The sequence below is a fragment of the Paramormyrops kingsleyae genome, chromosome 3 (assembly GCF_048594095.1).
Source record: "Paramormyrops kingsleyae isolate MSU_618 chromosome 3, PKINGS_0.4, whole genome shotgun sequence".
NCBI lineage: Eukaryota > Metazoa > Chordata > Actinopteri > Osteoglossiformes > Mormyridae > Paramormyrops > Paramormyrops kingsleyae.
The window spans coordinates 13723379-13748371 of NC_132799.1; the positions used below are offsets into that span (position 1 = coordinate 13723379).

Sequence of the window (24993 nt, forward strand, 5' to 3'; positions counted from 1 at the left end):
CTGTGAAGGTCTGTAACCAGGGCATGGCCATGGGCCAGGCTGGGGTGAAAGGCACAGCTGGGTCCAGGGGCAGAGCTCAGCCAGGGGCCAGAGTTTGGTTCAGGAGCAGAGCTGGGTCCGGATCCAGAAGAGGGTTTTAGCAATGTATGCCGGAACGAAAAGCGTTCGAGAGACACCTAGGTTCTGGTTCTAAAAAGCAGCACCATTGTGACGTAGTCCAGTATCTATTGCTAGGCAACAAGTGAAACCGGGTAAGGCAAGTGGGCTTAAGTTACAGATCACCCCAAGGCTCATCTCACGGACAGCCGTCATGCCAAATCTCTTCCCCGTGACATACCGGAGGTGTTTGGTTGATGACGCAATCGTGATGATGCATTTTTAAGTTACCCCTTACGGTTCAATTTCACCCACACTGCTGCAGCAGGCGTTCACACCAATAACATCTGTTCATGAATGTTTTTTTTTTTTTTTTTTTAATTGTGTTTATTTAATTATAAAAAAAAAGTTTACATTTAGCTTGATGCTATAACCAGACTGGCGGGTAATCTTAGCTTCTGGCTCGAAGACCAAGGCCTACAACTCCCATTGGGCCACCCTGGAGGAGAACGAGAGTCTGCTGTTCAGGCGCTGGAAATTGGAAGATGGCACAGGGGACCTGCTGCTGTTCTGGAGCCGGAACCCCGTCATGCTGAGGTTGGAGCACAGAGTGTTGGAGCAAAAAAGACACTCGCACTGCTGTGATGCCAGCAGAGCTCTACAGGCTCCTAGCCAGCAAAACTCAGGCTGCCCTGCAGCCAAACCTGGTGGGCGCCCCCATGGAGCGCGTGGGGGTGGACATCCTGGGCCCGTTTACCTGTACTTAGGCTGGGAATCACTACACACTCATGGCCACGGACTGCTTCACAAAGCGGCCTGAAGCATTTGCGGTTCCCTACCAGTCCCCCACTGCTTATCAAAATTAGTTACCCATGTAATGGGCTCTAATTGGTTTTTGACTTCATTTTATGGGTAAAATGTCTTGTATTTGTCTTTTATTTTGTTTAGCAAACTGGAATTTTTTTTAAACAAAATCCTTTTGGTAATGGTCTGAAATTCAGAAACCAGTTCAGAAAGAGTAAATCACATTTAACACAATTCACTAATGTTTATTACTTTTGAAAACGAACTTCAACAATACATCCAAACTATATGTTGCTCTAACATCTCTAAAGCCAAAAACAGTCAACATTTGTAAGGAATTTAATTTATTGCTTTTGCAACTTTGTAGCTCCTGCATTTGTCATTGTTCCTATTCGGTTTTTTAACGTTGTGTATTACAGCGGGTTTTTTTGTGCTGGTTCACTGTACTGTATGTTATATCATACACTTGAACTACTAATAAAGTGTTAAAAAAAAGCCACCTGTCACCGCGCACTCATGACGTCACTCATGCGACGGCACTTGCAGCGGATCGCGTTTTCTGTTGCTCGACAGAAACGTTTCTCTTGCCTGAGACCTGCTATCCTACTTACATATAAAATGTCTTTGGACAAAAAATCGCTAGAGAGCAGTAGTTTGGGCCATACGGAATTGGAAAGCTATCCTTTCAGTAAGCTGTTTTGTTTTTTTTTACAATACTGTAATAAGTATATTCTCTGTACACGTGGGAGACACCTCTCCAGTTTATGGATTTTCGACAGTCATATAGATACTAAAGAACTGCTTTATTATTTTTATATTACGTAATATATAACTATAGTTGGCTAGCTTCATTGGTTTATGGTTTGCATTTAAATTCGCTAATTAATTAACGAAGAAGCTAACTATTTGGTTGGCTTTTTCCTCAGGTTGTGTTTTAACTTCCCGACTCCCCTACTACACCTTCCACGGAGACCAGGAGGAGGATGGAGATCACTTTCTTGAACTCCAAACAGTAGGTGTTGTTTTCCTTGCTTGTACCACACAAATGTAAAACATATTCAGTGTAAAATGCCTCTACACAGTCTTTATAAAAGACTATCTGATTGCTGGTATAATCAGCAAATCAGCCTTTTTTACTGGGGAAAAAATTAAGATTTCCACCATCTACATACAGATCTGCCTGGGAGATGGTGCCCAGGAAGAGAGCCATGAAGTAGCTGTGATGGCATTGAATCACCTGGGGAAGAAAGTGTCTGTCCCTGTGGCTACTCTTCACCCGTCATGTCTGCCTATGGTACAGTACATGCTTTATGTGTGTGCGAATCAAGACAAATGCTTCCTAGTTTTTGGTGCAATGTAAGAGGTTCCCTGCTCTATCCCAGGTGAGTTTGGGAGGGTTTGAGCTGAAGGCCCCTGTGACGCTTCTTCTGAGGTCTGGATCGGGACCCGTCACCGTGAGCGGTCTTCACCTTGTTGGTGAGAAAGGCAGCCCGGCTGGGTCACTCACACACTGTACTGCCAACTCACACCTCACCCTTCTATTACCAGCAGCAACAGGGTTGTGTTGAGTGGCTCTCCCCTTCCTTCTTGGGTTTGGCTTGTGGTTGCAGCTGTATATCTTCCCTGGGTTGCTTATATAGGCTTCACTGCATTGGTGCCTTCATTATCAGAGGAGGGAGGGTGAAGGAGGATGTTGCCACATGGGGATTGGAGACATTGTACAATCTACATAAGTGATGAAAGACTGCAGAGCCAAGCATTGTGCCTCCACTGAATCAGGAAGAGTCAGTATAGAGCGCTTACGCAGGACAGTGACATAAACCCACATCTCTCATTTCCCTCAGAGGATGAGCAAAAATCAGAGCCTGAGAAATCAGAGGAGCAGGAGGAAACGATGATCCCTGTCAAGCGTGCCAAGAAGCCAAAAGTCTAGTTGGTGTCTAAACATCATCTCCACTTTGGGTGTATTTCCATTTTTTACATTTATTTATTTACCAGATGTCAGTATCCCTGGAGAAAGTGGGGTTAAGGGTCTTGCTCAAAGGCCAAACAGTAATATGATTACTGTGCCAGCCATGAGTTTTGAACCCACAACTATCTGGTCATGGGCACAGATCCCTAAACTACTGAGCTGTGTGTTGTCCCTGTGGTTAAGTTTATTTTTCATTTATTTATTTAGCAATCACTTATCAAAAAGTGACAAAATTCGGAAAGCAGGGTCAACCGGTCCCTGATGCAATTGGGGTTACGGTCCTTGCTCAAGGGCCCAACAGTGAAATCACTTTGCCAACCATAGGTTTCAAACTGCTTACCTGCCAATTATAAGTACAGTAGAACATTGGAAATCGAACACCTCTTAACTCGCTCAACCCAGACAACGAACAGGCTTGTCGATTTTTTTTTTTACCTCAACCAAAATCTTGGAACTCAACCGTTCCTAAGAGAACTTGTATGGTTCTGCATTCAACTTCATGAATTCGGACCTCGAACAGGTCGGTCGAGAAAAATGTAGCCACAGCTCGACCAAAAAACTGGAGACGCAACAAAACAAAACAGACCTGCTAAATCTTGTGTGGATCGAGATGCGTCTGCCCTTCCAAACAATAACCTCCCACTTCGAGTGCCATCAGCTCACCTTAATACAGGTAAAGTGCTCATAAATTATCATTTATTTCATGTTTATTGCTTTTGTACATATGTGTACTTTTTCATGTGTGTGTTTTATTTTGATTGTTAATGCTTTTTATCATTAGACAGGTACCTACCTAGGTATAAATAAGGGGTCTGGACTGATTAAATTCATTTACATTATTTCTTATTGGGAAATTCACCTAGGACCTCGACCAAAAATGCAACTTGACCAGCCTCCTGGAACGAACTAAGTTTGTGTTCCAAGGTACCACTGTACAGTGTCCTAATCCACTGAGCCGAGTGCATTATTTATGAAAGTAGTCTTTCAAGTTTGCATTTTATAACAGATATATAATAGTTTAAGAATGCAACAGTTGGGAAACTCAAAAGGAAATCAAATTTTGAATGCCGTTTAATTCATGGTTCTTACATTGTCATTTTATACATGTATTCATAGTAGATTAACCTATCTTGTTTGAAATATTTGAAGGATAACTAGGTAGTACCAGTATTCCTTTACTGGAAGCTTTCAGGGAGCTGTATTACTGGGGCCATATTGGGCAGGGGACATGGCAGGTCCGAACAGATGGACAGCTACTAAGAATGTTTTTTTTTTTATTTGTACATTGTCTATAAATAAACATTGTTTTATTCTTAATCATCTTTTATGTTTTGTTGATGCCGTTGCCTTTGTAAAATGCATTCACATCCCTATTCCTGTGGTCAATCTCTCCTGGGCTGGGAGGGTCAGGGACACGCTCAGGTCATACCGGTGAACTTGTGACCTTCGTGTTCAGAAGAGTCAGTGGAGGAGATCAAACTGAAGGCAACAGGGACAAATATGTTGCCTTTAGAAGGCCTCACTTCTATCATGAACTGTTTTGAGCTGCTTTCTCTCTTGCATTTTGCTGAAGGTGGTTTTTATTATGATAAAAATCCTCCAAAAATATTAAAAACCAAATCCAAAAATCTATTAGAGCAAAATCATGCAACAGCATAATCTGGACAGTCAAAGGCGGCAAAGGCACAGCCTCTAACACTATAAAATACATGTTCATGGAGTCATAAATTCTTAAGTCTTAATTAAGCTGCCCTCCAGCATAGTGAGTGATGTGAGCCAGAAGTCATGGAAAAATGAAACAAGTCCCTGCTGTATGCATGGAGTCTGTTTCTTCCCATGTTGCTGTTGGTTTCCAGTTCCCCTCCACAAGTTACCTCTTAAAACAAAACACATTCCGACAACAAACCAATCAATTGATAACATCTTCAAGGCTCATAGCATCTCTGTACTGGACAAGTAGGTATAGAGGATGGATAGATAGATCCATTTGTGATATGCCTGCCTCTGCACTGAGAAAGCAATGCAAGTTAAGATGTTTCTACCTTTACATACTAACAGGTTGATGGATGGATAGATTGACAAAGAAAGAGAAAAATAATTGTGTCCATGAAGCAAAAGCACAGATTAAAGAACTGGAAAATTTTCTCAACAATACTGAACAAGGAGGACATGCATTTTATTCTTGATCTAATGAGCAAAGTCAGGCATTGTTACTGAGGCTATGGACCTGTTAGCTTTCATAACAAAGACATAAAATTCCAAAACACTGATATATCCTCACAAGACCGTTGTATTTAGTAAGATATTATGGCAATGCCTTAGTTTCTCATTACCACAGCAACAAAATCGTAGAGCTTATCACATAAAGCACAGGGCACGCGCACACACACACCAAGAAAATTCAGAGACCCATTGTGGGGAGAAACAGAATGGGCAGAGGAATGCTGCACATAGACATCCTTGGCAAATTAATTGAAAAATTGTGAAAGAACTGAACAATATATTTTTTCTAATTGGTATTATGAATCACACTAATATACCCACATTAATACCAGAGTTGTTATAGTTTTCAAATGTACATTAATTTCCATTTTTATTTAGTTTTCTATTTTGTTTTTTTTAAAGAGTACCGTTTTTACTTTATGAACATTTCTAGTTTTAGTATTAATTTTAGTTTTTAGTTACCAAGTTTTGATGCCACACTGTTTTCACCCTGCACAGGAAACAGGTAAAGAGAAAGTGTGAAGCATTTTGGTTTCTTGCCTCAAAATTCCCTTCCAAATCCATCACCTATTTCCTGTAACACCGTCATGTTTTATAGCTATGAAGGACCTGGTTTAATTGATGCACACATTCCCTGATTTGGCACTTTTGGTCAAGTAAAGACTACCTGGGTGACCCCCAGTGAAAACCCCCAGGGAAGTATTGGTTAGAGTGAGGAACTATTCCTATAAACATTAAAGCGAAGCAATAAGACAATAATTGTACAAAGCGTTAAGAGAATGCTAAAACAAAGTTTAATATCCCAATTCCAAAAACTCAAAACACTCAAAATGCCAACATCAATAACATTTCACTCAACACTGAATGTGTGAAAGATGAAGTGATTTGCAATGCCACCAGCCTTGTTTTAACCTTGACAATAGGTAAAGGAATACCAAGAAATAAGTATAATTAATAAACGTGAATCAAATGGCAAACCATTAAACAAAGCTTAGTAACTTGGTTCCATTTAGTAGTAATCTATAGTTTTCTTAAAGTAGTAAGTACTTTAAGAAAAGATTAGCCTAGAAGAGTACATTTTCACTTACATAAACCACTCCACAGCACATAAGTTTGTGTCTGAGACCGAGACAATCGAGAAAATGTAGAGGCGCTCACTAGATAGAACTTAATCTCTCCTCTCTGGATCACGTTTTTTCACAAATTATTTTGGAATCTACAGAATCCTTTACCTTTGTCGCGAACACTGTTGTTAGTCCAGCCCAAAACATCAGATCAAACCTTGACGAACGCAGAAAAACAGCATACAGCAATACCTCAACCAGAAGAGAAATGCACCAAGATGGCGGACGGCGGTCTTTGCTATGTTTGGGCGGGGCGGTGTGACGTAATGGCAACGCACAACCACAGTAAAAATCGAGGGGGTAAAAAGGAAAATGAAGTTAATTTTACCCGTATTTCTATTTCGTTTTTATGTACTTTTCATTTTTAAACTATCGTTGTTATCTTTATCACATTTAACGAAATGATTTGTTCACTCCTAGTTTTAGTTATCTATGATTAATACATAATGTGGCCTGCTCGGATTTTGAGCAGCATTTTGATACGGTTTGGCATGGAATCCACTAATTTCGAACGTCTTGCGGTGATTCTTGGGTCCCAGTACTGATTAGCTTGAATACGTTTCTCTTTTGTCGTACACTCCATATTCCATGAATACTGACTTCTCTGACCTTGCACGTAGAAATGGCTTTCATCGCTGAATAGAACTGCAATCTTATTTATTCCAGTTTTTGTATGTGTCCCCATTTGTAACACTTCTGTTTCATTACTTTTGTCAGGAGTTGCTTTTTCACATGCCGCGTGGCTTTCCTACCAACTTCCAGCAGTTGTCTGCGAACCGTAGAACTGACTTTTATCTCCCAAATCATGCTTTAGTGCTCGTGTTCTGAGTATCTTTCACACTCTCCCGTAGTAGGTAATCGTCGTTGCTTACGACCACATTTCCTTTTGCGTTTTTGGTGAAATAGATCCAATTTCCTTATTTTAATCACACGGCTGACGGTTGCCAGACTGATACCCACTGTTCTAACTATGTCCCTGTAGGTCTTGTCTGTGTGATCGTGTAGGGTCACGATCTTCAACCTAAATAAAACAATCTGCAATCACTACATCATCTGATTGACAAACAATGATAAAATATTTATTCATTCCCGTCTACATGTACAACAAAATAATTAAATGAAAAATGACAGCTTTCCTGCATAAAAACATGATAATCAGTGGAAAAGGTTTTTTAAAAAAAAGGGTGAGTCTAAATTGGCCCTGTAGTTGTGTGAGTGTATGCGCCCTGCGGTGTGTTGGCGACTGCCCAGGGTTGGTTTCCGCCTGCGCCCATTGTTCCCGGGATAGTGCCCAGCGACCCCGGTTGGGATTAAGCGGTTTCAGAAGATGGATGGATGTTCGAGGACGGTACAGGGCTGCGGCCAGAATCAAGCCCAAACTGAAGGTTTGAGGCTGAAGTTCTACCCCCTATATAATAACTTCATATCCCAGAATGCACCATTTTAAAACTACTTCCCAATCTTGCTTCCGTGTTCTCACGTGATCAAATCTTTCCGGCTACCGTATCTGTGGATTCGTGTATTTTAATACCGGTGGGAAATTATGCATAGTAACGGTGTAAAGGCGATCTTGTTCGATTTGGATAACACTCTTATAGACACACGTGGTGCCGGCGAAATCGCCTTTGAAAAAGTAAGAATATGAAAGTAACCCAACCGTTTAGTGATTTTAGTCGCATAAATTGTGTTTTCCTTTAAGGTGTAAAACCAAGCCAAATCATTTCAGTGCGATCAAATATTTTCAGGTTGTGCCGCCTGATGCTATTGCAGTTGGTTGAGAGTATTAGAGATAGTCAACTGTTCCTGCTATTAAGCGATTACAATTTTTTAAATTTCTTCCTATGTCTTTAAAGCACTAGCTAGTTGGTGACGTGGCTGGTCGCAATATGGAGCGAGTAAAAAAAAAACTGTCGAATAATTCATGGTTGCCAGCTTTGGTCAGGGGGCTGGCGTGAGATTTTTAATCCGAGACAAGTATGCACACGCATTTACACGTATGCAAGATATTTTTTACCTTATAAATAGTCTTAAGGGTTTGCAAACTACCTAACGCATTTGGTGTAGCTAATTTTAAGTTTATAATGGAGTAATATGTACTATGACTACAAATATTTTGATGACCATTTTCTTGTTAACGATTGATTGATCAATTGATGCTTCAAAGAGATTGCAAACCTGGTTCTACAAACTTTGTTTGAAATAAATTCCTACACATAAATTGATAAATTACCCCTTTTAATACAGGTTGCTGAATTGCTCAGGACAAGACTCCATCATGGAGACATCGAAACTATTTGTAAGAAATTTAAACAAAAGCTGCTTGAGGAATCATACCAACCCTTTGCAGACTTGACCATTGACCAAGTGAGGATAAATCACTGGGACAAGGCCATTGAAGAAAGTGGGGGCTTGGATCATGACCCCTCCCTGGCTGCTCAGTGTTACTGGCTTTGGAAAAACACAAGACTGGATCACCTCTGTATCCCTGGGCCAGTGCAAAGGCTACTGCAAGAGCTGAAGACGACCCACAAGCTGCTGCTTTTGACCAATGGGGAGGCCCAGACGCAGAGGGAAAAGATCCAGGCTGTGTGCTGCAGGGGCCTCTTTGATGCCGTGGTGGTAGGTGGGGAGCATGCAGAGGAGAAGCCAGCCCCTTCCATTTTCCAGCACTGCTTCCATCAGCTGGGGGTGGGGCCCCAGGACTGCATAATGGTAGGGGACTCGCTCGACACAGATATCCTGGGTGGCATCAACGTCGGTATCCGTGCCACCGTGTGGATCACCGACAAGGGCACCATACAGCCGGAGGCATCCATAAAGCCAGACTATGTTTTAGCAACTGTGCTTGAGCTGCCCTCGGTCCTGTCCACTTTGTAGTGAGAGATTCAATCAGACATTCTGTGAAATGATAAATAATAAACTTTATTGATCCCCATAGGGATAAACCCATAGCAGTGCCCAGGGAGATGGGGGTTAAGGGCCTTGCTTAAGGACCCCACAGATGTGCCGAAGCCGGGCTTGAACCAGTGACCTTCCGATCACAGCCACAGAGACTTCTGTAATTTGCCAGTAAAAGATGCATAAATGCAGCCAGGATCTTATACTACAGTCTACATGTTTACTGAAAGCATCGGCAATTGTACAGTTTCTCCCCACTAATATTAATGTAAATATATAAAGATTGCTGCTATCAAATAGAATTTTGATTAAAATAAAAGTTGATAAAACACCCATTCTGTCAACCGAATTGTTCACAATAAACCTCAGGATGCAAGAAACTGCAAGTACCATTCAATCAGTTGGGTTTATTAGGAAAAACTGGATGCATTTCTTTAGCTGACATAACTATCTGCTATTACCAATTCTCTGCAGGGATTTTAAATCTGGGGTATGGTCTGCATTTAAAATAAAACAACTATTGTCTCAGTGCTTTCAAAGGATGCTTGAAAACCTCAGTAATATCAACACAGCAGATACACATATTATATTACAAATAGTGTGATCTCACTCTCACATTTTCCTCAGAGGAGTGATATTATATAGCCTGTCTTATAAGCAACGGTGGCATAAAAATAGAAAATATTGCCTTTTTACTTTTACACCAAACCAAGTCCAGTCAAGTCTCCATAATTCACAGAAATCCATGAATGAGACCTGTGATTGTACTCTAGGCTAGAACGGCAGCAATCACTTGACATTCAGTTTGACCTTGATGTTCATGGCGGCGAGCTCAGCGACAAAGTACCGGAACACGTAGGGCAAGGCCACAGTGTCTATGGCACTGCCCTTCCCGCACAGGGTACAGATGGTCTTCCGGTGGCGTGTGGCCGACCAGGAGGGCGGAGGTTTCTCTAAGAGGGGCGACAGCAGGCTACCACAGTCCAGGCACACTTGGGCTACGGAGCGGTCCGAGCAGTTGAAGAGGCGGTCGTGCAGCAGGAAGGAGGAGCCGTGGGCCAGCAGGGCGTCCCTCTCCATCTCCCCGAAGCGGATGCCCCCCTGGACGTTGCGGCCTCCTAGTGGCTGGTTGGTCACCTTGTCCCGAGTGCCCGTGGTCCTCACCTGGAACTTGTCGGAAACCATGTGGCGAAGGCGTTGGTAATACACCACGCCGATGAAGATGTCGGCCTCCAGCTCCAGCCCGCTGAGCCCGCTGTAGAGCCGTTCCGTGCCGTAGTAGTTGTAGCCCGCAGCTTGGAGCATGGCACCGAAGTGCTCGAGGGCGGGGCACTCCTCAGAGAAGGTGAAGGGCGTGGCGTCGTGGCACAGACCGTGCAAAGCGCCCGACTTGCCTGCCATGCTCTCGATGAGCATGCCGATGGTCATGCGCGACGGGAAGCCGTGGGGATTGAACAGGATGTCCGGCGTCATGCCGCTCTCCGTGAAGGGCATGTCCTCGGCGGGCCACAGCCGGCTCAGGATGCCCTTCTGGCCATGGCGGCTGGCGAACTTGTCGCCGATGGTGGGGTTACGCGGCACTCGCATGGTCATGCACACGCGGCTGAAGCGGCCTGTCCCCATGTCGTTGCTGCACACCTTGATGTTGTCCACGACGCAGCTCTCCTTACTCCTGCCAGTTGGGGGGGGGGGACAACGGCCCAGAGTTAGAAATATTTAGATAATCCTGACCCTTGACGTATGAATGCTTTGCTCAGAGGGTGAAAATTCGTAAACAGGAACCTCTAGTACTTTGATTCATGATAAAATGTCATATCCATTCATGCATCCTTACACATGTAGTGAGGTGTGTCACATGTGCATATAGTGTGTAACTGTTGCGATGTCCCAGAATCCTGACCAGAATTAGTGTGTACGGCTGCCTTGTACCGCATAATGCCTGGGATAGGCAGCTGGAAGGTGAATGGTAAACCTAGATATATGCAACCATTAAGAATAATAAACTGTTGCCTTGTGCAGTGTGGGACTCCCTTAAATGTCGAAGCAATATTGTAGCGCATCAAACGGCTGTTATGTCTTCATGCAGTAGATTATACTGGTGATATGTATTGAGCTGTTGAGGTTAAAATGACAATATGCAAATACCAATCAACCATTCACCATCAATGGAAAATGTGTACACATTAGGGATGGTAAGATTCACCGATTCGCATTGGTATATTGGCATACAAGTCCTTGATGTGACTGCCCTAATTATATAAAAAAAAAATTAAAATGCTGCGTTACTGGAGAGACAAATATCTGGAGTGAAAATGGCACTGTTTTTAGAACAACCAAAGAATAAATATTAAACTATCTGTACCATATTAAACTGCACAGCATTATTTTTTTTTGCATTGCATCATATCGCATTGAATAGCATTGTGTCGGATTGCACTGCATTACAATAGGGGTGAATCATATTGAATCGCATTAGTAGTTATTTCATAGGCATCTCTAATATATTGGATCGTTGCATCAAGATGTGTATGGCATTGGCCTAAGTGATGGAGATGCACATGCCTAGTATGGGGCACCCAAAGATAACATGCCAGTAAAGACACAAGTAATAAAAATCCACTGAAGGGCATATAAACTGACTTGTAGTAGGTGATAAAGCTCTGGCCGGTGTTGAGGTTGATGCAGCTGTAGTAGGGGTCTCCATACTGCAGCACAGACCCCACAGGAGGAAGGCCGTCAGAGTCCAGCTTGTCCATCACCTTGGGGTCACCAGGTTTCACCCCAAACACCAGGCCATCAACATCCTTCATCTTGGTCTTCAGGTCCAGCAGCTCAGTCTTGTACACACAGCCATGGGCAAAACCCCTCTCCCACGATGCCTTGTTCACAATCTGGAGGAAATGGAGGAATTTTGGATTTGAACGCTTCTGCACTTATATTAATCATATTTTATACTATCACTACAAATATTCACCAGAGTTCATCAGAAACAGCAATGCTGAGCAGATTAGTAACTATGTTAGTCTTAAAATGCTTTCACACTGCCGGAACTTTTTTCCAGAACCAGGGACTTTTCTCGTGTTCACACCACAGGAAGCCTGATTGCAGTTCCTTGGAGGCAGTATCAGAAACTAAACTCCAGACTCTGTACTTTTCTTTGGAACACAAACTACTGGAGTGGTGCTTACAGATAGCCTGCTGACTGGTTGACCACAAGCACCGGTGCTAACTTGAAAGTTACATGGAAATGCAGAGAAATAGAAGTAGCAGAGCAAAAATTGAGCAGAGGGAATTATTTTTGTATCCCAATTACATTTAATGCATCACTTAGTACATTTTTTTACTTCTCCATATTTCTGCATCAGAAAATTCAGTCGCCAACCAACATACTTTCGTCTAATATTGCTGGTGAAACTTGCCAGCACGTATCAGCAGGACAAAGTTACATTTATTATTTTGTGTAAAACAAAAAATGGATCTGCTGGCCAGATTCAATAAGAATCATGAACATGTCGCAGGTCATACAAGTAAAATGTAAATGTCCCATTTTGATCGTGATCGATCCCCCCAGTAACTAACAAATAACTAATAAAACGACTGCCTTGGGGTGGCGGTGTAGTTTCGTATGAAATTGTGTGTGAAGTCTAACCTACGAACTTTCTGCGTCTTCTGTGCGTATTTCTCATAAAGATCCTAGTGACTTGTAAACCAGGACCATGTTCCAAACAAGGATAAATCGAATAGTCCAAAATCCACTCAATTAGAGTAAAGAGCAGCCGGTCCCTCACCATGGCGTCTTCCATATCGTAGCCTGTGTACGAGATGACTGCCACGATGGCGTTGGTGCCGATTGGATAGTTGTCCATGTTGTAATGATCGTACATGTAGGGCCGGACTATGGGACTCTGGGGTGTCTGCAGACGGTACAATTTGTTGTCGGTACGGTCCAGGTACGAATGCAGCGGAAAGCCCATTGTCTGTTTGCCTGGGGGGGGGGGGGGGAAAGAGTCCAAAAGAAGTGTAAAGAAGTACTATGGTCAAATTCCCAAGAAGCTCAGCAACCAGGACATCTAGTTTAGAAACGGAGGATTGTCCAACTAGGCTAAGCTTCGAATGAATGGTGAGGAACAAGCGTACGCAGTACTGGAGCAAGTACACATCATCATCATCAAGAAGCGAAAAAGACTATTCAAGGATCAGAAGTACAACATGAGAACAGTCGAGGAAGGTGAAGAGGCATCAGGCTTTCAGCTGACAGAGCCGGAGACACCAGGGCATGGCATCCCAATCAGGGCCAGGTGCTTCTGCCCAAGCGACAAGGAAGAGGGCGAGTTTTCTATGTCAATTATGTTATTAGCCAAATCACAACAAAGGTAAAAGTATTCAACATCCTAGCATAAATTTTAACTGAAATTACACACTGAAAGCAGCATCACTATCAACATTCATGAGCTTTATGACAATGTCAATAGTTATATATAACCTTCAGTCTCTTGCAGTACAACAAATATCCACATGGTGGCAGACTTACCCATCTGACACTGGTACATGTTCCTGGGACTCTGGTTGTGGTCAGAAAAGGGGATGAAGTTGGCAACCACACTCAGCATACTGTGGGGGAACAGTTCCTGATGTGTAGTCACTCCCGGCTCAATCTCACTCTCAAATATAGCCACGTTGATGAAGAGCTGAGGGGAGAGTCATTAGCTTCGACATTACTACCCAGACCATCTCTACATTCCAGGTCAACATCTTTGCAGTGGACATAAACCATGCCTTTATAATATAAACTGCAAGATGGCCTATGCTTTATTTCATACAGTCTGCAGGAAGAATGACTGCATAGTGGATTAGCAGAAGATGCAAAGGTGATACACAGGGTAACCTTTTGAGAAATGTTGTTGGGCAATTGCCAACCAGGTGGGACAAAGGGCAACTCATCTGGAATCTGGATGGTCGCAAAATGTTGCCCACTGCCAATTCGTTTTTCAAATTGAAATTTGTTGCCCACTATCAATGGGAAAACGCCCAAGCGACATTGGTCAGCAACGTTGCTCAAACAGCTGCCCTTGTATATCATCAACTTTACAAGAAATTTTATAGGTAAAATTCACACACAGAACACTTTTGTCTAGTCAACAGCTGTGTCAACAAGCAACTACATTACTACTATCATACCTGCTCAAAGGTGCCGATGAGCTCTTGCTTGCCCAGGGTCACGTTATGGACGGGTCGTACCATCCGGCTGGGGGTGGTGAAAAACAGCAGGCTGGGATAAATGCTGGCTTTGCCTGTGTGCGGCACCAGAACGATCTCCATCCAAGGAGGGACCTTCCTTTGCTTCAGCACCTGCAGGGGGGGCTCGAGGGCTCAGTTTCTAAATGACACTTCAGAAGAGACACCCTTCTGCCAGGACGAGGGACCTTGGCTCACCTTGAAACTCCGAAGAGTGTTGGCCAGGGAAGGTGCGAGGTCTTTCTCCACCCAGCCCACCATGGCCCCGTCGATAACCACCGGGTAGCAGTCTGAGTAAGGCTGGCTAGGGGTACCATCTACTGGCGTCATACCTAAGCACAGCATTGTGGAAACATCAGATCATACATGAGCCCACAGGGCACTAAACAATCCAGTTTCCAGTACTGTGTACCCATTACTGGTTGATATTCCATAATGGACATTAAGTTATCCACCTGTCCATCTATCTTCCAAGGCAAAGTTATCCAGTTTGAGTTTGCATAGAGCCTGGAGTCAATCCGGTAACAGGGAATATTATGACAGAACACCAGCTGACTGCAGGGGGCGCACACAGACACATTCCATAGCTAATCTATAGATGCCAATTTGATTAACAGCATATATGAGGAATGTGGGAGGAAACCTGACCAGCTTGGGGGGGGGGGGGGCATGTAAATTTTGCACACAGAGGGTTTCACCACTACCTCCAGAGTTATTTTCATATTAAGTGACTTTCCAGAAAGAGTGGACTTGCAGTTCAGGGGTCGTGTTACAGAAACTTCCTTTAAGTCTTAAGACAGGGAGAGTATCAAAGTTAGTTGCTTCTGGAATACCAAACTGGGGAAAATCCTGTCGTATCTTCATCCTATCTTATGTCAGGTTGTAAGAAAATCCTAAATACTCAGTTTAACATCAACTTTCATGTCTGCTACCTGGCAACCAACACTACTTTTCTCACACAGCTACCCACTGACATTAAGATTTTCTCACATATAAAAAAACAAAAAACAAAAATGATGATGGGCACTAAACTTCAAGACAGATGAGTTTGAACCGAGAAAAATCCAAAAATGTTCTTTTTGGGAAATTTACAGCAATGCTTGGAGGTACAAGTCCAATTGCACCAGGTATGTGATAGTCGAGGTAGAAAGCTTGCTTGATTATAGGGAGTTCTCCTTTTGGAACCTGTTTGTAACGAGCAGCTAATTTACTAATCACTGTTGCTACCTCCTTTAAATTGCGTGACATAGAGGGCTGAGATATTTTTGCCATGTCGGTCACTTCATTTTGGAAATCTAGTAAAAAAAACATGAAACACACTTGTCAGTTGCAGCCCAACCGGGAGAAGCCTCTCCAAAGCTGCTATTGGTACTACGGTCGCTCGGCTATTTGCAGGATCATCATCCAGTGTAGCCTGCATCTACTAACTAGTGTTTTGTCATCAAACAGCAACGCATCATCAGAGTTTGTCAAAAGCCCCTCAATGAAGAAGCTCCACCTGTTCTCATTTTGTTGGTTGTGAAAAAGCAATAAAAGAGCAGCTATAGGGATTAAATAAGTTTCACTAATACATTTTCCCATCTTAATTTAGGAACATAGGAACTGTTCATCCGTAATGGCTTTTTCCCAAATCAGGTCCTAACCCTAGTTACCATGGTTACCAAACAGTTACAATAGGAGCTGCAGGTCAGGTTTCTGTAATACAGCCCCAAATACCGGGCACAGTGAAAGACGTTCATTTGATGAGGTTGTTGAAAGCATTACAGCACCTGCTAAAGTAGTTTCTCCAGCTAACGTGGCGTCGAGGCCCCCCACCACTCACCGAGGGAGCAGAGCAGAGCCGGCAGGCTCACCGTCGGGTGGACGGTGTTCACGATCTCACAGTGGGCCGTCATGTGGTTCATGAGGCCACAGGGCTCCCCGTCCGGGGTGTGCACGGGGCACAGGAAGCCCCAGGACTCGGGCAGGAGCCGGCGGACTGACGTGGTCCGCATCTTGGCAAATGCGGCACCCCTGTGCACGCAGCGGAAGTGGGACAGGTAGCGGACAAAGTTCAGCTTGTCAGCCACGACGGTCAGGCCGGAGCTCTGCATTAAGCCCAAACCTAGGGAGAGCACAGAGACGCGGAGGAGGTGGTCAGCGAGGACAGGTGGCAACAACCAATCAGACCGTCCCGGAATAGGGGCTTACATGGCCAGCGGGTAGAGATGGCCGAAATTCGCTGAGATTAGAAGTCGGACAGTAAAAAAAAAAAAACAAGTAGGAAACAATCTGGCTTCTATAAACGGCAAATAGTACAAAACGTTTTTAAAACCTCACAGCACCGGGAGACCTAATCTGTCCAAGGGTTCCATAGCTAGGAGCAGAGTTGTCAAAATTTGAGCTAAATAAATCATTCCGATTCTTTCACAGCCCCAGCCCAGAATACCTGAATGACACCACAGCACAATTAAAATGATCGTTTTTACGTTGACAAAGTGCAAGAGCTTCAATCAAAACATAAGCCGACTTTCTGCAGAGCCAATTCAGTGCGGCCGTCCTCACCGGACTTCGAGACGAGGTTGCCCGTGGCCATGAGGTACTCAAACGGTTTGGTGAGGTCCGTGCCCATGTTGAACATTTTGAGGAGGCCGTCTGAGTTAATGCTGCTGGTGAGCCGGTGGGCCCGCTTGTCAAAGGCGAATTTCACCGAAACCATCCATGCCTGCATTCTTTCCTGCGGGGAAACAGAACAACATAGTTCTTGCATAGAGAGGAACTGACAGAAGAAGAATAAGGTGCCAGTGAGTGACCTTGGGGAACAGCAGATAGAACAAGACAAGGTCACCTTGAAGAGTAACATTATGCAGGTGCTCCTCAACTAATGACGGAGTTACATTTTGATGATCCCATCGTAAGCGGGAAATATTATATTTGAAAATAGCAGATACGAGTCTATGATAAGTAAATGTCACTACTGTCACTGAATAAGTAAATAATTACTGTAACTATCCATCCATCCATCCATCCATCATCTGCCGCTTGTCCGGGGTTCGGGTCGCGGGGGTAGCAGCTTCAGTAGAGGCACCCAGACCTCCCTCTCCCCAGCTAACCCCACCAGCTCCTCGGGGGGTACACCGAGGCGTTCCCAGGCCAGCCGAGAGATATAATCCCTCCAGCGAGTCCTGGGCCTGCCCCGGGGCCTCCTCCCTGTAGGACATGCACGGAAAACCTCTCCGGGTAGCCGCCCAGGAGGCATCCGCACCAGATGTCCAAACCACCTCAACTGGCTCCTTTCGACGTGAAGAAGCAGCGGTTCTACTCTGAGGCCCTCCCGGATATCCGAACTTCTCACCCTATCCCTAAGGGAGAGCCCAGACACCCTGCGGAGAAACCTAATTTCGGCCGCTTGTATTCGCGATCTCATTCTTTCGGTCATTACCCATAACTCATGACCATAGGTGAGGGTAGGGACAAAGATGGACCAATAGATCGAGAGCTTGGCTTTTTGGCTCAGTTCTTTCTTAGCCACGACGGACCGGTTAAGCGCCTGCAGAACTGCAGACGCCGCTCCGATCCGTCTATCCAGCTCCCGATCTCGCCTACCCTCACTCGAGAACAAGACCCCGAGATACTTAAACTCCTCCACTTGAGGCAGTACGTCTTCCCCAACCCGAAGAGGGCAAACCACCCGTTTCCGGCTGAGAACCATGGTCTCGGACTTGGAGGTGCTAATCCTCATCCCTGCCGCTTCGCACTCGGCTGCGAACCGCCCCAGTGCCTGCTGGAGATCCCCAGCAGATGAAGCCAGCAGGACAACATCGTCTGCAAAAAGCAGCGAGGCAATCCTGAGGTCACCAAACTGGACACCCTCGACGCCTTGGCTGCGCCTAGAAATCCTGTCCATAAATATGATAAACAGGACCGATGACAAAGGGCAGCCCTGGCGGAGCCCAACACGCACCTGGAACACGTCCGACTTATTGCCGGCAATGCGGACCAAGCTTCTGCTCCGTTCGTACAGGGACCGGATCGCCCACAACAGTGGACCCCGGACCCCATACTCTCGAAGCACCCCCCACAGAGCACCTCGGGGAACCCGGTCGTAAGCCTTTTCCAAATCCACAAAACACATGTAGACTGGATAGGCAAACTCCCAGGCCCCCTCCAGTACCCTTGCAAGGGTATAAAGCTGGTCCAGCGTTCCACGACCAGGACGAAAACCGCATTGTTCCTCCTGAATCCGAGATTCGACTATCGATCTCACCCTCCTCTCCAGTACCCCGGAATAGACTTTCCCAGGGAGGCTGAGAAGTGTGATCCCCCTGTAGTTGGAACACACCCTCCGGTCCCCTTTCTTAAATAAGGGGACCACCACCCCGGTCTGCCAATCCAGCGGCACTGTCCCTGACCTCCACACACTGTTGAGAAGGCGTGTCAGCCACGACAGCCCCACAACATCTAGAGCCTTCAGGTACTCCGGGCGGATCTCGTCCACCCCCGGGGCCCGGCCACCACGGAGTTGTTTAACCACCCTGGCCACCTCAGCCTCAGTGATGGGCAAGCCCCCCCAAGCACCCTCGGGCTCTGTGCCCTCAGATGTCTCAAAGGCAGTATGCGTAGATGTATCTGAGGCAGGGTTGAGGAGGTCCTCAAAGTATTCCTTCCACCTCCGGATGATGTCCCCAGGTGAGGTCAACAGCCCCCCCACCCCACTATAAATAGTAGGAACCAGGAGCTGCTTCCCCCTCCTGATACTCCGTATGGTTTGCCAGAACCTTTTTGAGGCCGACCGAAAGTCACTTTCCATGGCCTCACCGAACTCCTCCCACGTCCGGGTTTTTGCTTCTGCGACCGCCCGAGCCGCGTTCCGCCTGGCCCGCCGGTACCCGTCAGCTGCCTCCGGAGACCCCCGGGCTAATAATTCCCGGTAAGCCTCCTTCTTCAGCTTCACGGCCCCCCTCACCTCTGGTGTCCACCATCGGGTACGGGGGTTACCGTTACCGACCACCCTGCAGCCACAGCTCCGTACGGCCGCTTCCACAATGGAGGTCCGGAACAGTGTCCATTCAGACTCAATGTCCCCTACCTCCCCCGGCATGCAGTCGGAATTCTGCCGGAGGCACGAGTTAAAGCTCCAGCGAACAGGAGCCTCTGCCAGACGTTCCCAGCAAACCCTCACTATGCGCTTGGGCCTACCAGGTCTGACCGGCTTCCTCCCCTGCCACCTGAGCCAACTCATCACCAGGTGGTGATCAGTTGACAGCTCTGCCCCTCTCTTTACCCGAGTGTCCAAGACGGAGGGCCGCAGATCAGTTGATACGATTATAAAATCGATCATCGACCTGTAGCCCCGGGCATGTTCGTACCATGTCCACTTATGGACACCCTTATGCTCGAACATGGTGTTCGTTATGGACAAACCATGCATTGCACAGAAGTCCAACAACAGAACACCACTCGGATTCAGATCAGGGAGGCCGTTCCTCCCAATCACCCCCTTCCAGGTCACACTGTCATTGCCCACGTGAGCGTTGAAGTCCCCCAGCAAAACAATGGAATCCCCCCGCGGCACGCCAAATAGCATACCGCTAAGGGAATCCAAGAAGGCCGGGTACTCCGAACTGACATTCGGCGCATAAGCACAGATGACAGTCAGAGACCTATCCCCGACCCGAAGGCGCAGGGAAACAGCCCTCTCGTTCACCGGGGTAAACTCCGGTGTTAATGCACCGAGCTGTGGGGCCACCAATAGCCCCACCCCAGCCCGGCGTCGCTCACCCGCCGCAACTCCAGAGTAAAAGAGCATCCAGCCCCTCTCCAGGAGATTGGTTCCAGAACCCAAGCTATGCGTTGAGGTGAGCCCGACTATATCTAGTCGATACCTCTCAACCTCACGCACAAGCTCAGGCTCCTTCCCCACCAGAGAGGTGACATTCCATGTCCCGAAAGCCAGTTTTGTCAGCCGGGGATCGGACCGCCAGGGCCTCCCTTGGCCGCCACCCGATCCACAATGCACCGAACCCCTGACATTCCCCTTGTGGGTGGTGGGCCCACCTGGGGACAGTCCCACGTGCCTCTTTCGGGCTGTGCCCGGCCGGGCCCCACGGGCCAAGGCCCGGCCACCAGGCGCTCGCCAACGGGCCCCTCCCCCAGGCCTGGCTCCAGGGTGGGGCCCCGGTGACCCTAGTCCGGGCGAGGGAAACGGGACTTTGCTTTTAAACTTTTTCATGGGGTTCTTTTGGAACTACTGTAACTATATACCAGCAATTAAAGTAAAAACATGAATACAAGTTTACTGGGCTAAACAGAAAATAACAGTGTATTGTACAGAATTTAACACCATATGAGATGTTTATGCTCGCAATCACTACAGAGACTGCAAGTGTGGATGCTGCCCTCCCTGGCATCCATAGAAAGTATATCATATAGCAAATTGCTAGCCTGAGCAGGGATCAAAATTCAAAGCTGACTACTGAGAGTGCATCGCTATCCCACTGCCATAAAGTCCAAATACTGTAAGTGGAACTGTCATGAAGCAAGGAGCACCGGTACAGCAGAGCACAGCCAGAAGAGAAGGAAGAATCATGCAAATGCAGCATGATGTCCCAGGTGGAAATGCACGTACCTTCAGAAACATCAGGAATAGCTCGCCGGGGGTGAGCACCTCCTGGCACATCAAGCTGTCTGGGTTTTCCTCCATGCAGCCCTGCTTGGCGAAGGTGAAGAGCTTACGCGTCATCAGGCACAGCAGGTAGAACTTCTCCATGTCCGACTTCAGGTGGATACAGAGGCAGTGGCTGTGGGGAGAGAGAGGGGGCCCGCATGAAGCAGCAAGTGCAGGGTGTGGTCTTTAGCCTTGCCACAAGCTAACAGTGGAGTCCAAGGTAACCATCATATCCGCTTCTAAGCCTTTACTGTGAAGGTGAACTGTGGACTGTAGGCCATGAAATTAAAAACCGAAAAAACAATGAGCTACAGGTAAGACTCACGTTACAAAGCAATACCTGGAAATAGCTTGACTGTAATGAGATATTATTTGCTGCACCAAACCAGAACAGAGCCAAACCAGTCCATCTTCCTCAATGTAAAGTAGCAAGACATTAACTGTAGCTCGTAAATTGATGTGTGACAGATAGCAAAGAATACCATCCAGAGCGTGTGGTTCAAATTTTCTTTTGAAAATTCTTTTCAAGGTGAAACTTTCTTTTTTTTTTGTTTTTTAACCACCAGCAACCCCCACCATCCGATGGGTAAATTTTACCAGCAAGGAAAAATGCGGGTCTTAGGGCTAAATCAGCTGAGAAACACTGCACTAGAGAATACTTGGAAACCAAAAAAATTATTGGGACTCAATACTCAATACAACTTTTGCAATATTGACAACCCACATTAAAACAAATGGCAAAAACTTCCAATCACAAGACTGAGGACTCACTCGAGCAGCAGGCTGCCACACTGTTCATCAGTGTACCACTCAGGCAGGTTCAGCTTGACGCGGAAGCGCTCCCCCAGGTAGCCCAGAACCTTCTGCCGGCTGGTGCAGCCCTCTTCCATGACTAGACGCAGCATGTCTGAAACACAGCTCCTGTAGAACGTATTCTCCTCACGGCCCTTGATCAGCTCCTTATAGATCTGGAAGTCTGTGAAGTCAACGAGGGCCTGTTTGAAAGGAGAACCCAGGATTACCAGAGGCTTGTGTGACATTCACCAGACAGCGCTCCGCTTTTAAAAATTAATTTCCAGATAAGATCATTTAACACAAGAAACTCTGAAAAGTAAAGAGAAGATTCGAGTCATATAGGAAACATCTCTCTATGATCTAATGAGCTGCTTTGCTGGATTATTGTCATCCTTGTATGTACTCCAGTTTGTCACCTTTAATGCAAAGCCCAGTGGGATGAAGAAGAGCTCCTTCTGGTGGATGAAGTTGACCATCACAGCCCCGTTGTCCAAGTAGTGGAGGTTCATGTTGATGGCTGTGTGTTCATCCTTCACACAGCGTATTGAAATGCCTGGTGACAGAGGGTGACTAGCTTCACTAATCAAACTTGATACAGACTAGTGCAGGGCTCTTCAATGCTGGACCTCCATTCCAAATCCAGGTCGTATTTTTAGTTCTACCTATTAGGTAGTTTAATAATGATTGATTCTGACTGGCCACAGGGGCTTCACACTGGGTTCAGATCAGCAGAGCAGGGACCTTGAGGACTGTGATTTGAATAGCCCTGGCCAAGTGGAATATATGCTATGGGCAACAACTGTGTCACAGACACAAAATACTATTTAAAACTGGAAGTGCTACTGAATATGGGGGTCAGCTAAGTAACTGAACATGATGGAAAATAGCAGTTATGTTGTATCTAATATGGTTAAACTGACATTTACAGAAAACTGTACACAATTCACACTTTCTGGAAAGCACAATGTATTTAAAGTAAAAAAATACTTAAATTACCATATTCAGTGTAACCCTGGCCTCTGCTTTTCCATTTCGGCCGAGCCATTGCGATGGGATAATTTCTTCTGGGCATCACGAGCAGCCGGATAACCTTCTCAATTCCATTCACAATGAAATAGCCTCCCATTTCCTGGGGGGGGGGGTGTATGTTAAGTGATGGTGGGACAAAAGCAACTATGCTAAAACCACATGGGAATACACCCAAGCCTTTAAGTCATTCATAATACGAAAAACACATATTCAGGATACAACCTGCTATTTATAACAAAACAGTGTGCATGACCTTCATAATCACAGATCATATTCAACAATTTTCAAAATTATACTACAATTACAGCTTGGCTGCCAGGCTGATTAAATGGATGCCTGGGTGTCCATGGAGACGACCAGCACCATACCTCTGCCTCCTCGTGGTGCTCAATGAGCTCTTTGGGGGAGAGTCCATGAAGATTGCACAGTTTAGACTTCACCATGATGGGCACCAGGCCCATAGATTGCTTGATGATGCCTTTGGGGATGCCATTAACTGACCAGCACACATCAGTCTGAGTGGAGACCCAATACCACACATAAGGAAGATTTTAACCACAAGTATGCAATATCTAGTGTAATCCCTACAATTTAACAAATAGCTGCTAAACCATTTTGCTTTAACACCACCAAATTTCCAAGGTGCCTACCACAAGTTTCCCTCTGTAGGAGCAGCGCCTGCCCCTACACTCTGCAGGAAATATGCTCAGGTCCTGACTAATGGTTCCTTTGGCAACGACTGGCTTATGAATGACGGCTTCAGCGAACGCCAGACTGATCCGCTCGTTTTTGACCATGAACTCCAATGGAGGGATTGCCTGGAATGATAAAGTACCGTAATTGTCTTTCTCAACATAAAACGAGGCAAGCAGCAAAATGGAATTACACTTACATATCAGTCATACTGTACACGCTCCAACTGGATTAAGTACTTGTTTTAAAACGAGTGTATACAAAACCGTAAAAGAATGTGTCCCAAAAGACTAGAGGCAAAATACATGCATCGCAGTGCGAGTTATAGATGTTTGCGTTGTTTTAAGTTGTACACGACTGATGACAATTTAGTTGTCTACCTGTACTGCCCTGGAAAGTCCATCGGTGACCGCGTTATCAAACGATTCAACGTGAGCTTTAACAAGCTCCTGAACAGCGGCATGTTGTTTGCTTTTGGGAATGCCGAAACCGACTTCGGCCAGATGCTTGAGAGTCGGTCCGGACGGTAAATTACTCCACTTCGGTGTGGAATCCATGCTTGTTTAGAAACCACATGTACGCAACCACCGACCGGAAGAAGCTATGGGGGTGACCTAGGAAGTAAACCAAGTGTGAGGAATGCTGGGAATAGGAGTTGCGTGACGAGCTAGTTAACGGTTCCTTAGGTTAAATGCCTAAAACCTAGTAAAACCTAGATATAGTTTCATGTTGTTTTATTCCCATAGTCGACTCAAGGCTTTTTTTTCCATGTGGTGCAAGGTGAATGACCCCAACCAGTCATCCATCCAGAGAAATACATTTGTTAAAAAAAAAAAAAAAAACAAGTAAATACCTTTAAAATAAATTATTGTACACATATGATTAACATGAGGGGGGCGACATGGTGGTGCAGTGGTTAGCACTGTTGCCTCACACCTCTGGGATCTGGGTTTAAGTCTCCGCCTGGGTTACATGTGTGTGGACTTTGCATGTTCTCCCCGTGTCGTCGTGGGGTTTCCTCCAGGCACTCTGGTTTCCCCTCACAGTCCAAAGACATGCCGAGGCTAATTGGAGTTACTAAATTGCCCGTAGGTGTGCATGTGTGAGTGAATGGTGTGTGAATGTGCCCTGCGTTGGGCTGGCCCCCTGTCCAGGGTTGTTCCCTGCCTCGTGCCCATTGTTTCAGGGATAGGCTCCGGACCCCCCGCGACCCAGTAGGATAAGCAGGTTGGAAAATGGATGGATGATTAACATGAACCAAATTTTCAAATATAACATGATTTAATTTTATTGAACTTACACTGTAGTTCAAATAGCATTTCATTTGACCAGCAGGGGGTGCAATTGCACTCCGGAAAAATCGCTAAATGTCTGTTTCTTTAATTCTTGAAAAAACAATAGAGATTCAGCAGCTAAGCTGCTTGGACCCCTGAATACATGTCTTTTTCCAACCAACTGTATCCCACGTAAGCTGGGAT

The 24993-nt window shown here is 45.6% G+C and overlaps 3 protein-coding genes across 3 annotated transcripts; 2 read left to right on the forward strand and 1 right to left on the reverse strand.

Moving 5' to 3' along the window:
• The first annotated feature begins 1431 nt into the window (after nt 1-1431).
• npm3 (nucleophosmin/nucleoplasmin, 3) lies at nt 1432-4189 on the forward strand. Its single transcript, XM_023822522.2, has 5 exons — nt 1432-1588; nt 1827-1912; nt 2075-2194; nt 2283-2376; nt 2745-4189. Exons 1-5 carry the CDS (start codon nt 1519-1521, stop codon nt 2831-2833), a joined length of 459 nt encoding a protein of 152 aa, XP_023678290.1. The 5' UTR covers nt 1432-1518; the 3' UTR covers nt 2834-4189.
• Nucleotides 4190-7719: 3530 nt separating this feature from the next.
• On the forward strand, nt 7720-9450 carry nanp (N-acetylneuraminic acid phosphatase). The gene is made up of 2 exons (XM_023822623.2): nt 7720-7852; nt 8464-9450. The coding sequence occupies exons 1-2, from the start codon at nt 7763-7765 to the stop codon at nt 9094-9096; spliced, it is 723 nt and encodes a 240-aa protein (XP_023678391.1). The 5' UTR covers nt 7720-7762; the 3' UTR covers nt 9097-9450.
• A 59-nt stretch (nt 9451-9509) lies between these two features.
• polr1b (RNA polymerase I subunit B) lies at nt 9510-24127 on the reverse strand. The gene is made up of 15 exons (XM_023822622.2): nt 23896-24127; nt 23473-23640; nt 23191-23337; nt 22790-22922; nt 22210-22346; nt 21770-21993; nt 20960-21131; nt 16897-17068; nt 16175-16456; nt 14551-14684; nt 14296-14466; nt 13649-13805; nt 12906-13102; nt 11758-12008; nt 9510-10789 (listed from the first exon to the last, which is right to left on the reverse strand). Exons 1-15 carry the CDS (start codon nt 24070-24072, stop codon nt 9907-9909), a joined length of 3405 nt encoding a protein of 1134 aa, XP_023678390.1. The 5' UTR covers nt 24073-24127; the 3' UTR covers nt 9510-9906.
• Nucleotides 24128-24993: the final 866 nt, after the last annotated feature.